At 43.0% G+C, this 15,516-nt stretch overlaps 1 protein-coding gene across 1 annotated transcript in view; it reads left to right on the forward strand.

Annotated features, from left to right (window-relative positions):
• The first annotated feature begins 9,207 nt into the window (after window positions 1-9,207).
• The window catches only part of pth3r (parathyroid hormone 3 receptor), a 33,266-nt gene continuing 26,957 nt past the window's right edge, over window positions 9,208-15,516 (forward strand). Inside the window, exons 1-5 of the mRNA XM_031799094.1 lie at window positions 9,208-9,222; window positions 9,568-9,673; window positions 11,705-11,815; window positions 13,592-13,716; window positions 14,915-15,009. Coding sequence (XP_031654954.1) covers window positions 9,208-9,222; window positions 9,568-9,673; window positions 11,705-11,815; window positions 13,592-13,716; window positions 14,915-15,009 — 452 coding nt within the window. The remainder of the gene's footprint in view (window positions 9,223-9,567; window positions 9,674-11,704; window positions 11,816-13,591; window positions 13,717-14,914; window positions 15,010-15,516) is intronic.

Here is a 15,516-nt window from a genome sequence, read left to right on the forward strand (position 1 = left end):
GAATCCAATATCAGTTTATGCCTGTGTCTTTCAGGATCTTCACTGGCACAAGGTTGTTACTCCCTAAGATTGACACAAAACCCTCCATAATGAAAGGTAAATAATCTGGTTCACTATGGACTTTCACATGCCACCGGGCATGACACGGAGTGAACTGATGTGGGACAGGCGCTGCTAACACCATAGGCTTAGGTTTAATGTAAGCGTGTGTCCTGAATTTAGCCTTAGCCCTGAGAACAGGGCAATCGTTTTTCCAATGACCTGAACCCTAACAGTAGTAACACTCTTGACCAAATTCAGCTTTACCATGCGAGCCAGGCTCCACCCTAGTTGAATGAAACTCTGCCAGTGAACCAGAGTGTCTTGGTGTGCGAGGCACAAATCTCTCTGAAACCCCCACTCATTCCGAATATGGGACTCTGCAAAGACGCTTTTGTGTGTCAAAACATACTCATCAGCCACGATCAGGGATTGTGTCCTTAAATTGCTCTAGCATAATCAGATCACCTGGATAACCGCAGAGGCGGAACACCAGCGATTAAACTGAAGATAACTCGTGTGCAAACTCAACATCAGTCTGTTTGTCTGTCCTTTCTAAAGTTCTAAATCATTGGCGGTAAGCCTCAGGAACCAATTTGTAAATCTGTAACACAGCCATTTTAACCTTATCATAACTGACACTGTCAGCAACACAAAGAGCTGAATATGCTTCCTGCGTTTTACCAGTCAACACACACTGCAACATTAAAGTGCAATCAGAATCATGCCAACTCCTAGCATCAGCAACACGCTCAAACAACGAAAAGAACATCTCAAGGTCCTTCTCATGAAATTTTGGCAACAACCGTAAGTTTCCAACAATATCAAATGAGTCCGGGGCACGAACTAGAGGAGCGACTCCTACAGTGCCTTGCGAAAGTATTCGGCCCCCTTGAACTTTGCGACCTTTTGCCACATTTCAGGCTTCAAACATAAAGATATAAAACTGTATTTTTTTGTGAAGAATCAACAACAAGTGGGACACAATCATGAAGTGGAACGACATTTATTGGATATTTCAAACTTTTTTAACAAATCAAAAACTGAAAAATTGGGCGTGCAAAATTATTCAGCCCCCTTAAGTTAATACTTTGTAGCGCCACCTTTTGCTGCGATTACAGCTGTAAGTCACTTGGGGTATGTCTCTATCAGTTTTGCACATCGAGAGACTGACATTTTTTCCCATTCCTCCTTGCAAAACAGCTCGAGCTCAGTGAGGTTGGATGGAGAGCATTTGTGAAAAGCAGTTTTCAGTTCTTTCCACAGATTCTCGATTGGATTCAGGTCTGGACTTTGACTTGGCCATTCTAACACCTGGATATGTTTATTTTTTAACCATTCCATTGTAGATTTTGCTTTGTGTTTTGGATCATTGTCTTGTTGGAAGACAAATCTCCGTCCCAGTCTCAGGTCTTTTGCAGACTCCATCAGGTTTTCTTCCAGAATGGTCCTGTATTTGGCTCCATCCATCTTCCCATCAATTTTAACCATCTTCCCTGTCCCTGCTGAAGAAAAGCAGGCCCAAACCATGATGCTGCCACCACCATGTTTGACAGTGGGGATGATGTGCTCAGGGTGATGAGCTGTGTTGCTTTTACGCCAAACATAACGTTTTGCATTGTTGCCAAAAAGTTACATTTTTGGTTTCATCTGACCAGAGCACCTTCTTCCACATGTTTGGTGTGTCTCCCAGGTGGCTTGTGGCAAACTTTAAACGACACTTTTTATGGATATCTTTAAGAAATGGCTTTCTTCTTGCCACTCTTCCATAAAGGCCAGATTTGTGCAATATACGACTGATTGTTGTCCTATGGACAGAGTCTCCCACCTCAGCTATAGATCTCTGCAGTTCATCCAGAGTGATCATGGGCCTCTTGCTGCATCTCTGATCAGTCTTCTCCTTGTATGAGCTGAAAGTTTAGAGGGACGGCCAGGTCTTGGTAGATTTGCAGTGGTCTGATACTCCTTCCATTTCAATATTATCGCTTGCACAGTGCTCCTTGGGATGTTTAAAGCTTGGGAAATCTTTATGTATCCAAATCCGGCTTTAAACTTCTTCACAACAGTATCTCGGACCTGCCTGGTGTGTTCCTTGTTCTTCATGATGCTCTCTGCGCTTTTAACGGACCTCTGAGACTATCACAGTGCAGGTGCATTTATACGGAGACTTGATTACACACAGGTGGATTGTATTTATCATCATTAGTCATTTAGGTCAACATTGGATCATTCAGAGATCCTCACTGAACTTCTGGAGAGAGTTTTGCTGCACTGAAAGTAAAGGGGCTGAATAATTTTGCACGCCCAATTTTTCAGTTTTTGATGTGTTAAAAAAGTTTGAAATATCCAATAAATGTCGTTCCACTTCATGATAGTGTCCCACTTGTTGTTGATTCTTCACAAAAAAATGCAGTTTTATATCTTTATGTTTGAAGCCTGAAATGTGGCAAAAGGTCGCAAAGTTCAAGGGGGCCGAATACTTTCGCAAGGCACTGTAGATAACTCTGGGTCACCTTCCCATTACAAACTCTCCCCGAGAGCTTTCCTTCCCTAACCAATTCTAGCCGCTCTTGTTGCAGCTTGATTTTAGCAGTTTCCAAATCCTGTTTAAAATCCAAATCCTTTTCACACTTAAAACGATCATGCTCTAGCTCATGCTCCAGCTTAACACAAGCATTCTCACGATCATGCTCGAGTTGTAACAGAAGCAGTTCTTTCTGTTGTTCAAAAGAAAGACTACTAGGGCTAACAGACGGAGTGGCCATTGTAGCAAAACGGGGAGACGGCTGGGGAGTTGGCGAGTCCTCGGCAGAGGCTGCCCTAGTGGTAACTTCTGGTATACCACTCTCCATCAGATTGGCCTTCAATATCAACCAAACATATATATATATATTTTTTCAGTCATTTCAACCTGGTAGTAAATCAGCAATCTTCAACAGTTGTTCTTTAGTACATAATTCAAACATTTCCTGCAAATGAGCTCTTCTACATAAGACATCATAATCACAAATAACTGCTAAAACAAACTCAAATCAAATTTTATTTGTCACATACACATGGTTAGCAGATGTTAATGCGAGTGTAGCGAAATGCTTGTGCTTCTAGTTCCGACAATGCAGTAATAACCAACGAGTAATCTAACCTAACAATTTCACAACAAAAACCTTAAACACAAGTATAAAGGGATGAAGAAAATGTGCTTAAAGAATATATGAATGAGTGATGGTACAGAACGGCATAAGCAAGATGCAGTAGATGGTATAGAGTACAGTATATACATATGAGATGAGTAATGTAGGGTATGTAAATATATAAATGTGGCATTGTTTAAAGTGGCTAGTGATACATGTATTACATAAAGATGGCAAGATGCAGTAGATGTTATAGAGTACAGTATATACATATGAGATGAGTAATGTAGGGTATGTAAACATTATATTAAGTGTCATTATTTAAAGTGGCTAGTGATACATTTTTTACATACATCTTTCCATTATTAAAGTGGCTGGAGTTGAGTCAGTATGTTGGCAGCAGCCACTCAATGTTAGTGGTGGCTGTTTAACAGTTTGATGGCCTTGAGATAGAAGCTGTTTTTCAGTCTCTCTGTCCCTGCTTTGATGTACCTGTACTGACCTCGCCTTCTGGATGATAGCGGGGTGAACAGGCAGTGGCTCGGGTGGTTGTTGTCCTTGATGATCTTTATGGCCTTCCTGTGACATCGGGTGGTGTAGGTGTCCTTGAGGGCAGGTAGTTTGCCCCAGGTGATGCGTTAGGTAGACCTCACTACCCTCTGGAGAGCCTTACGGTTGTGGGCGGAGCAGTACCAGACCGACAGGATGCTCTCGATTGTGCATCTGTAAAAGTTTGTGAGTGCTTTTGGTGACAAGCTGAATTTCTTCAGCCTCCTGAGGTTGAAGAGGCGCTGCTGCACCTTCTTCACTACGCTGTCTTTGTGGGTGGACCAATTCAGTTTGTCCGTGATGTGTATGCCGAGGAACTTAAAACTTACTACTCTCTCCACTACTGTCCCGTCGATGTGGATAGGGGGCGCTCCCTCTGCTGTTTCCTGAAGTCCACGATCATCTCCTTTGTTTTGTTGATGTTGAGTGTGAGGTTATTTTCCTGACACCACACTCCGACGGCCCTTACCTCCTCCCTGTAGGCCGTCTTGTCGTTGTTGGTAATCAAGCCTACCACTGTAGTGTCATCTGAAAACTTATGATTGAGTTGGAGGCGTGCATGGCCACATAGTCGTGGGTGAACAAGGAGTACAGGAGAGGGCTCAGAACGCACCCTTGTGGGGCCCCACTGTTGAGGATCAGCGGGGTGGAGATGTTGTTACCTACCCTCACCACCTGGGGGCGGCCCGTCAGGAAGTCCAGTACCCAGTTGCACAGGGCGGGGTCGAGACCCAGGGTGGGTACTATGGTGTTAAATGCTGAGCTGTAGTCAATGAACAGCATTCTCACATAGGTATTCCTCTTGTCCAGATGGGTTAGGGCAGTGTGCAGTGTGGTTGCGATTGCGTCGTCTGTGGACCTATTGGGGCGGTAAGCAAATTGGAGTGGGTCTAGGGTGTCAGGTAGGGTGGAGGTGATATGGTCCTTGACTAGTCTCTCAAAGCACTTCATGATGACGGAGGTGAGTGCTACGGGGCGGTAGTCGTTTAGCTCAGTTACCTTAGCTTTCTTGGGAATAGGAACAATGGTGGCCCTCTTGAAGGATGTGGGAACAGCAGACTGGGATAAGGCTTGATTGAATATGTCCGTAAACACACCAGCCAGCTGGTCTGCACATGCTCTGAGGACGCGGCTGGGGATGCCATCTGGGCCTGCAGCCTTGCGAGGGTTAACACATTTAAATGTTTTACTCACGTTGGCTGCAGTGAAGGAGAGTCCACAGGTTTTGGTAGCAGGCCGTGTCAGTGGCACTGTATTGTTCTCAAAGCGAGCAAAGAAGTAGTTTAGTCTGTCTGGGAGCAAGACATCCTGGTCCGCGATGGGGCTTGTATTCTTTTTGTAATCCGTGATTGACTGTAGACCCTGCCACATACCTCTTGTGTCTGAGCTGTTGAATTGCGATTCTACTTTGTCTCTATACTGACGCTTAGCTTGTTTGATCGCCATGCGGGGGGAATAGCTACACTGTTTGTATTTGGTCATGTTTCCGGTCACCTTGCCCTGTGTCACGTTCTGACCTTAGTTCCTTTGTTATGTCTTTGTTTTAGTATGGTCAGGGCATGAGTTGGGTGGGTTGTCTATGTTCCGTTTTCTATGTTGTGTTTTGCGTTTGGCCTGGTATTGTTCTCAATCAGATGCAGGTGTCGTTAGTTGTCTCTGATTGAGAATCATACTTAGGTAGCCTTTTCCCACTTGTGTTTCGTGGGTGTTTATTTTCTGTGTCAGTGTTTGTTTCCTGTTGGATGTTTGTTTCACATTTCAGGACTCGGTTTTTCCTTTGTGTCAGTCCATTTGTTATTTTGTATTTTTGGAATTTTAAAATGGACACTTACCACGCTGCACATTGGTCCGATCTCTCCTACTCCTCCTCAGAAGAGGACGAAAACCCTTACACCCTGGTTAAAAGCAGTGGTTCGTGCTTTCAGTTTCACGCGAATGCTGCCATCAATCCACGGTTTCTGGTTTGGGAATATTTTAATAGTTGCTGTGGGTACGACATCACCGATGCACTTGCAAATAAACTCGCTCACTGAATCAATCAATCATCATTCAATGTTGTTGTTTGACGTAGTGCGGAACATATCCCAATCCACGTGATCGAAGCAATCTTGAAGCGTGGAATCAGATTGGTCGGACCAGCGTTCAACAGACCTGAGAGCGGGAGCTTCCTGTTTTATTTTCTGTCTATAGGCTGGGAGCAACAAAATGAAGTCGTGGTCAGCTTTTCCGAAAGGAGGGCGGGGGAGGACCTTATATGCGTCGCAGAAGTTAGAAAAACAATGATCCAGGGTTTTATCAGCCCTGGTAGCACAATTGATATACTGATAGAATTTAGGGAGTCTTGTTTTCAGATTAGCCTTGTTAAAATCCCCAGCTAAAATGAATGCAGCCTCAGGATATGTGCTTTCCAGTTTACATAGAGTCAAATAAAGTTCGTTCAGGGCCGTCGATATGTCTGCTTGGGGGGGAATATATGCGGCTGTGATTATAATCGAACAGAATTCTCTTGGTAGATAATGAGGTCGACATTTGATTGTGAGGAATTCTAAGTCAGGTGAACTAAAGGTCTTGAGTTCCTGTATGTTGTTATGATCACACCACGTCTCGTTAATCATAAGGCATACACCCTCGACCCTCTTCTTACCAGAAAGTTGCTTGTTTCTGTCGGCGCGATGCGTGAAGAAACCAGCTGGCTGTACCGACTCCGATAGCGTCTCTCGAGTGAGCCATGTTTCCGTGAAGCAAAGAACGTTACAGTCTCTTATGTCTCTCTGGAATGCTATCTTTGCTCAGATTTCATCAACCAAGTTGTCAAGAGACTGGACATTGGCGAGTAGTGTGCTCGGGAGCGGTGCGCGATATGCCCGTCTCCGGAGCCTGACCAGAAGACTGCTCCTTCTGCCCCTTTTATGGCGATGTTGTTTTGGTTTGCTGGCTGGGATCCGATACATTGTCCTGGGTGGTGGGCAAAACAGAGGATCCACTTCGGGAAAGTCGTATTCCTGGTCGTAATGATGGTGAGTTGACGTTGCTCTTATATCCTGTAGTTCCTCCCAACTGTATGTAATAAAACCTAAGATGACCTGGGGTACCAATGTAAGAAATAACACGTAAAAAAACCAAAATACTGCATAGTTTCCTAGGAACGCGAAGCGAGGCGGGCCATCTCTGTCGGCGCCGTCGGCGCTCTTCTCCTCTGTCAGCGCTCTTCTCCTCTGTCAGTGCTCTTCTCCTCTGTCGGCGCTCTTCCCCTCTGTCAGCGCTCTTCTCCTCTGTCGGCGCTCTTCTCCTCTGTCAGCGCTCTTCTCCTCTGTCAGCGCTCTTCCCCTCTGTCAGCGCTCTTCCCCTCTGCAAGCCCACCAGACCAGACCACAACAAGAGAAACACCAATCACACTGGGCACCACAGGAGAGAGATATATAAGGAGCTTCCCCAAATCCTACAATAACTCAACCCTAGCTTTCGTGCGGATTTGCGGTGGGCAATTAGGCGCTGTAGCCCGCTGTCAAGGAAAACCCCCCCAGCATGCTGGCAGATTCCCCCAAGCCACGGATGTGCCCCCGAGACAACAGCTCAGTCCACAGACACCACACAAAAATAATGAAATAACCATGCCAAACGTATTCCAAAGTGAAACACGTCGCTAAGCCTAACGGGGAAAAGAAAGGCTATAGGTCCAGGTAGCAAATGACACTGCCCTACCCACTGAGGTACACAGCAGATTGCACTCACCTCAGACTGATGTCCCAACAGCGAGTAGAGCAAAAGTTGCCAGCCTGGGCAGGGGCCTGGAAACGAACCAATGTTACTCTTTCCAATGCAGCACACAACCAACTATCCACCACAGTGGTAAGTTTACCAAATAAACAAAGGCAACCAACACTGGGCCTAACAACTATTACAACTCAAAAAAGATGCACACAAAGCACCTACAGAGTTTATCGAACAATAACATTTTCTCCAAAACAAAATACTCATATCAGTTAGCCTAATGACACTTGTATTGGTCCTACTGGAATACTTTTACAGGCAACACATTTATGACATCACCGAACAACCAAAATCACTGATAACTCTAAGGCCCTATACCAAAACATTTATAAGACTATGCAGTGAATACCAACCAAAGCACATCCCAATTAGCATTAGCCCATCATAATGCAACAAAGTACTATACGCCAAAATGTCTAGGAACCTAAGTGTATGTAAGCTTCTGACTTCAACTGTATATACAATCAACAATGGTGTGAGTAGTGTCAGTGAGTGGCTGCACAGACAGACAAGCCACAATTGATTTTATATACATTTAAAAAGATATATATGTAATAATGCCACAACCCAAATCCAACAGCTTGTCTGCATGGAGAGAGTCCCCTCCATGAATGGGGAAAGGTGAATTTATCCCTGGACACACTCGGCCCAGATGTGTCCCATTTCGCTGACGACCCGGCTCGATCCACCGACACCCCACTAAGGAAAACAAGAGCAAAGAGAAAGAATTCGGCAGACAGAGAGGGAGGGTCGTCACAGGACCTATATATAGCTTTAGCAAGAAAACCCAAATGCTGAATAAATTTTTTAGGATCCCCAATAGATTTTACTATAACATTGGCTGGTCAATTATCATGGGCAAGTCATATTGACAAAATTGTTATGAAGTTAAGGTTGGAGTATGTCTGTTATAAAAAGATGTCATGCATTTTTTTACACAAAAATCAACTGTACTAGTTATTCACGCTCTGGAATTGTCCCATATTGATTACTGTCCGGTAATAATATCAACTGCAGAAAATAAAGATCTGCACGCCTTTCCCTTAACTGCACATACTTAACTAACATCAACAACATGCATGCCAGTCTTTCCTAGTTGAGGGTTGACGAGAGGTTAACTTCTAGTTTTTATGAGAAATATCACTGTGCTGAAAATGCCAGATTGTCTGCATAGTCAAATAACATTCAGCTCAGACACCCATACATACTTCACAAGACACACCACCAGGGGTTTCTTCACAGTCCCCAAGTCCAAAACAATTTCACAGCAATGCACAGTTTTATACAGAACCATGATCACATGGAACTCCCTTCCATCTGCAATTGCTCAAGCAACTTTCCTTGTTTATCAGTTTATCAGTGTTTTGTTGCTTGTCATGTTTTGTGTTTTTGTGGACTCCTGGCAGAGTAGCCGCTACTTCTGCAAAAGCTAATGGGGATCCAAATAAACAATCACAACAGCTGCTCTTCCAGGAGTCCAAAATAATTGGATTATATTGTTTTCTGATTGGTTAAAAGGTGATCTAATCACTGACAAATTCGTTTTGAACAATGCCGCTCTTTACAGGCACACACGGTTTTAATGAAAAGATGGCCATACTGAATCAGTGAAGTAAAACAACTGTGAAACAGAGCGATTCAGTTTGGATTCCCAGGCTTGGTTTGAGGGGTTAATTGTCCCTCAGATTTCATTGGTGAAGGTCTTGGACATGCGGGCATGATCAGACAAAGGGTAAGGTAAGAAGAAGATAGACCTTAGACTTCACACCTGAAGGATAAAACAAATGTCGCCCTGTCTGCACACACAATCCTACTTGTTAAACAAACACGACATAATGCAATGATTCATGAACACGACATGACAACTGTCATTCGAGAGCCACATCATTTGAGACAAACAACTTTTTGATGTCATGTCACACACAGCGGTGGACAGTCTGACCATTTACTGGTTGATGCCGCTGGCTGCTAGCCAACTGTCTCGCCTAAATCATGGCATGTGTCACGTTGGTGTCAAGTCATCAGTCCTGACCTGGTAATATGATCTTCTTCTTCTTCTCCTGTCCCTCTATCATAGATAGACTCTGATGATGTCATCACACGAGACGAGCAGATTTACCTCCTGATTGGTCCCCGTGCCAAGTGTGAGAGGATAATCCATTCCCAGCTGGCCATAGTCAAAGGTGTGTTAACTACTTCAACCACATCGCAAGTCATAGGACAGTGTTTCCCACACCTAGGTATACTTCTAGAATATATCAAATACATGGAACGTCTGGTTGTATTGGAGGAGAGGTATGGGAAACACTGTTACAGGACATAGCCTATACTTTTTTTATGATTTCATTGGGATCCCCTTTGGCTACAGTAAAGCACCCAACTGAAAACCAAGGGACAGAAAAGGTTTCTGGTGCAGTGGTTGTCCAGATTATGAATGATTTGTTAAAGTGTCAAATCAGCTTGTCTTGTGTCAACCACCATCAGTCCAATATGGGATGAAGTGTAATTGATTACAAATTAGATTGTTCGTCACTTCCTCCTGTTCAAGTACAGTCAAAAGCGCTATCAATCCAATATCCTGGAGTGAAGTATTTCCACAGTAACGGAAGGTTAGATGTGAGATGAATGATAGGAAAACCAGCTCGACTCACGGTCACGTGGCGTAGAATTATGATGCAGAGTCTTGATACAGGTTGTGAATGGCCATCTGTTAGAAATGTCATTACAGATGCATCGTATCATCTGAGATACAGTGCATTCAGAAAGTGTCTCCACATTGTGTTATGTTACAGCCTTATTCTAAAATGGATGAAAAAAAAAATTCCTAATCAATCTTCACACAATACCCCATAATGACAAAGGCAAAAATAGGTTTTTAGAAATGTTTGCACATTTATTACAAATAAAAACCGAAATACCTTATTTACATAAGTATTCAGACCTTTTGCTATGAGACGTGAAATTGAGCTGAGGTGCATCCTGTTTCCATTGATCATCCTTCAGATGTTTCTACAACTTGATTGGAGTCCAACTGTGGTAAATTCAATTGATTGGACATGATTTGGAAAGGCACACACCTGTCTATATAAGCTCCCACAGATAACAGTTCATGTCGGAACAAAAACCAAGCCATGAGGTTGAAGGAAAAAAATCTGCAGCATTGAAGGTCCCCAAGAATACAGTGGTCTACATCATTGTTAAACGGAACAAGTTAGGAACCCCCAAGACTCTTCCTAGAGCTGGCCACTTGGCCAAACTGAGTAATAGGGGGAGAAGGGCCTTGGTCAGGGAGGTGACCAACAACCCGATGATCACTCTGACAGAGCTCCAGAGTGCCTCTGTGGAAATGGGAGAACCTTCCAGAACGACAACCATCTCTGCAGCACTCCACCAATCAGGCCTTTATGGTAGAGTGGCCAGACGGAAACCACTCCTCAGTAAAAGGCACATGACAGCCCACTTGGAGTTTGCCAAAAGGTACCTAAAGGACTTTCAGACCACTCTCAGACCAAGATTCTGATGAAACCAAGATTGAACTCTTTGGCCTGAATGCCAAGCATCACATCTGGAGGAAACCTGGCACCATCCCTACGGTGAAGCATGGTGGTGGCAGCATCATGCTGTGGGGTTGTTTTTCAGCAGCAGGCTTCGGGACAAGTCTCTGAATGTCCTTGAGTGGCCTAGCCAGAGCCTGGGATTGATCCCGATCAATCATCTCTGGAGAGACTTGAAAATAACCGTGCATCAACGCTCCCCATCCAACCTGACAGAGCCTTAGAGGATCTGCAGTGAAGAATGGGAGAAACTCCCCAAATACAGGTGTGCCAAGCTTGTAGCGTCATACTCAAGAAGATTCAAGGCTGTAATCGTTTCCAAAGGTGCTTCAACAAAGAACTGAGTAAAGAGTCTGAATACTTACAGTATGTAAATGTGATATTTCTGTTTTTCATTTTTTATAAATTTGCTAAATGTAGAAAATACTGTTTTTGCTTTGTCATTATGAGGTATTGTGTGTAGATTGATGAGGAAAAAAACAATTTAATCAATTTTAGTTTACGGCTGTAACGTAACAAAATGTGGAAAAGTCAAGGGGTCTGACTTTTTCCGAATGCATTGTATATTATGAAATTAAATGTCGGTTGAATTTTCTACTGATTAAGAAAGAGCACAATGACTCATACAAAATGGCCATCTGTGCTGTTGTATTTTTGCAGAAGATGACTGTGTACCGGAGTGGGATGGGATTATCTGCTGGCCCAGAGGGAAGCCTAGTCAGCTGGTCTCGGTTCTATGTCCAGAATACATCTACGACTTCAACCACAGAGGTGCGCTGGCTCATGACAAGATCACTAACCTAAAGCTCAATAGCTGCTTTGTTCTTTTTAAATACAATAATGGACAAACCCTATACAGTAGAAGGAAATACAGTACATTGTCCACATACATCGATCACTTACGTAATCATGACAAGTCAGTGAAAGATTGTGTTTACCAGTCTTCAGGTTTTGTAAATGTAAAATATATTGTGGTACGAAACCAACAACTAGCCTACGGATATTGTTGCACTCGCTTTGTCTAAGGGTCATAGGCCAAGTTATATTATGTGACTTGAATGAATTATGTGCATCTATGTGAGAAATCAGCGTATAAGCCTAAGTGTTGAATGTACATTTTCCCAGGGAAACAGTAAGCTTACCTTGGCCAGCTCTGTCTCTCTTGAGCTTTTGGTCGGCCAGTCCAAGCTGATTATTCTTTGTTAAATTGGTGACAAAACATAAATATGTACGAAAAAGGAAAAATACCAAAGGCAAGCCCAAACTAAAAACAAAAAAACGAACGAAAGGCCTCATGGCCACCAAACAAAACCAGCAGCCTCACGGCTAGCAAGCTGGGAAACTGACCCTTTCATCCAACCTTCTAATAACCATCGACGCCTTATAAAGTGCACCTTGCGAAAAGCAAATTCAGTTTATGCAGTTCACCAGTCCCAAATCGAGTACTCTTTTTGCACAGTGCTTACAGACATCTGCATGCATACTCAAGTTTGTTCATGTGTTTACAACAGTCCCAAACTATACCATAAAGGAGTCTTAACTCCACATTACATTAGATGTAGCACGTATCAGCCTTGCTTTGAATATGCAGTATGGAAGTTTAGTAGCTACAGTAGTTGTTAATATCACACTCTGGCTTGAATGTTGTCTGTATGGTTCATACACATAAGATACAACAGTTTTAGTCTAACAATATACACTGAGTGTACAAAACAGTAGGAACACCTGCTCTTTCTTTTATAGTTTTTTATTTTGATTTAACTAGGCAAGTCAGTTAAGAACAAATTCTTATTTTAAATGAAGGCCTAGGAACAGTGGGTTAACTGCCTGTTCAGGGGAAGAACGACAGATTTGTACCTTGTCAGCTTGGGGATTTGAACTTTGAACTTTCCTTAGTCCAACGCTCTAACCACTACGCTTACCCTGCCATCTTTCCATGACATACACTGACCAGATGAATCAAGGTGAAAGTTATGAACCTTTATTGATGACACCTGTTAAATAGATGAAGGAAGCAGACAGGTTGGCAGAAGGATGTTTAAGCCTTGAGACCATTGAGACATGGATTCAATGTTCACCATGTGTGCCATTCAGATGGTAATTGGGATAGACAAAAGACTTACGTGCCTTTAGAACGGGGTATGGTATTAAGGTGCAAGGCAACACTGCTGGGTTTTTCTAGCTGAACAATTTACCATTAGTCCACCACCCAAAGGATATCCAGCCAACTTGACACAACTGTGGGAAGTATTGGAGTCAACATGGACCAGCATCCCTGTGGAACGCTTTCGACACCTTCTGCTGTTCTGAGGGCAAAAGGTGTGCAACTCAATATTAGGAAGGTGTTCCTAATGTTTTATACACTCAGTGTATGCTTTTGCTCATGGGCTTGGGAGGTGAGTCTTTTTCATTTCTGGGCAATATTTCTGTGGCATTTAAGGGATCTATTTTGGCTCAAGAGCCCCTCCTGAGACAAAAGCTCTGTTTTGCCCCTTTTAAGGCTATTGTACTAATGCTGATGGTATCCCTCTTCTCCCCATCCCCCAGGTCAGGCCTATCGTCAGTGTGATTCCTCAGGGAACTGGGAGCAGGTGCCTAGCATCAACCGCACCTGGGCCAACTACACTGAGTGTACCACCTACCTATTGTCTAGCCATAGAAGCCAGGAAGAGGTGTGTGTGTGTGTGTGTGTGTGTGTGTGTGTGTGTGTGTGTGTGTGTGTGTGTGTGTGTGTGTGTGTGTGTGTGTAGAATAGTAAACTGACATAAATTTGACCTACTGGGGAGATTTTATTATTTCTTAATAGGGTTAAGGTTAGAATTGGGGTTAGGTTTAAGAGGATTTCTGTTTTGCTGGTATCAAACTTTGGGTTGCACAGGCCTATTGCAGCTTTCTGCCCTGTTTCTATAATGTACAGTTCAACAACAGGAGGAAGACAATTGTTGATAAAGTGGTGGGGGTAAACAAGTTTAATTTGAAAACAAATGTTATATAATTCATCGTAATAAAACATACAAATTGGATCGATAAATTAATAGATAAACAATTAAGTAAGTAAGTAAATAATTGGAAATCACACCAAGGGATGAAGGGATTAAGTGTGACAAAGATAAGTGCTATATTAATGTGCTTTATATACATAATACAATTAAATATAAAAATATACAAAACCAGATTGAGCTAGTCTGGAGAGGTTTAGGGTTAGGGTTACGGTTAGGGTTAGGGGTTAGGGAAAATAGGATTTTGAATGGGACTGAATGTGTGTGTGGTTGTGGTTGTGTGTGTGGTTGTGCTGTGCGTGTGTGGGCACATTTGTGCGCTTGTGTGTGTGTCAGTCCTGTGTGGCTCAGTTGGTAGAGCATTGCGCTTGCAATGCCAGGGTTGGATGTTTGATTCCCACGGGAGATCAGTAAGGAAAAAGTATGAAAAGGCATAAGAGTGGCTGCTAAATGACTAAAATGGTAGTGTGTGTTATTTTTGAGGGGGGATTTTCACCTGAACAAAGCCCTCTCTGTCTATTTAAAGTGAACAGTTATCACAGTGTCAACCACAATGCATGAATTAGTAACCCTGTGTTGACCAAGCATTTTGCTTGTGGCAAGAATCTTTTTCAGGCATAAAAAAAAGAATCACATCAAAACCCTATGTGGAATTCATCAGTCCATCATGATACTCACCCACTACGAGCTGTGGTCTTCAGCAGTGGACCGTAGCCATTTGTGAACAGCATGTTCTTGACTTTGTTCCTGTTCACACGCACACACACAAGCACGTACACACACACACATTCACATGCAGAGACAAGTATGCACAATTGCACACACACACACACACGCTCATTTGCTGAGTGTATTTGTTCTCCATTTTTAGGAGGTGTTTGAGCGGCTACACTTGATGTACACCATTGGCTACTCCATCTCTCTGGTATCCCTACTGGTGGCTGTCTCGATTCTCTGCTACTTCAAGTAAGACCCCTTTAATGATCCTCTTCAGTAGTATTACTATAGTAATAGCAATACACTAGTCCACCATTCATAAAAATCTATAAGACTCAGTTAAGACATAGGTGATTTATTGCACGTGTAATACCAAAGAAAACATTTGGTAAGTAGAAAGTAAATAATAGCACTTTACTTAATAATGCTATATAGCATTATGATGTGGTTATAATTAGATGCGGTGACATAAGCACAATTAGGACCCCCTTATAAAGACCAGTATTTCCAGTTTGTTTACTGTCATGATATCAGATGAATCTGCCACACTGGTATGCAATGTTCCCTCTAAACAGGATCAATCTCCAGGATTGCTGTGCAGAAGAAATGCCATGTTGTGCAGAGATGCAAGAGATTGAACTTCACTGAGTTCGCCCCATTAGTTTGCACTATATACAGTGCATTCGTAAAGTTTTCAGACCCCTTGACTTTTTCCACATTTTGATATGTTACAGCCTTATTATAAAATTGATGAAA

The sequence above is a fragment of the Oncorhynchus kisutch genome, linkage group LG20 (genome assembly GCF_002021735.2).
Source record: "Oncorhynchus kisutch isolate 150728-3 linkage group LG20, Okis_V2, whole genome shotgun sequence".
NCBI classification, from domain to species: domain Eukaryota; kingdom Metazoa; phylum Chordata; class Actinopteri; order Salmoniformes; family Salmonidae; genus Oncorhynchus; species Oncorhynchus kisutch.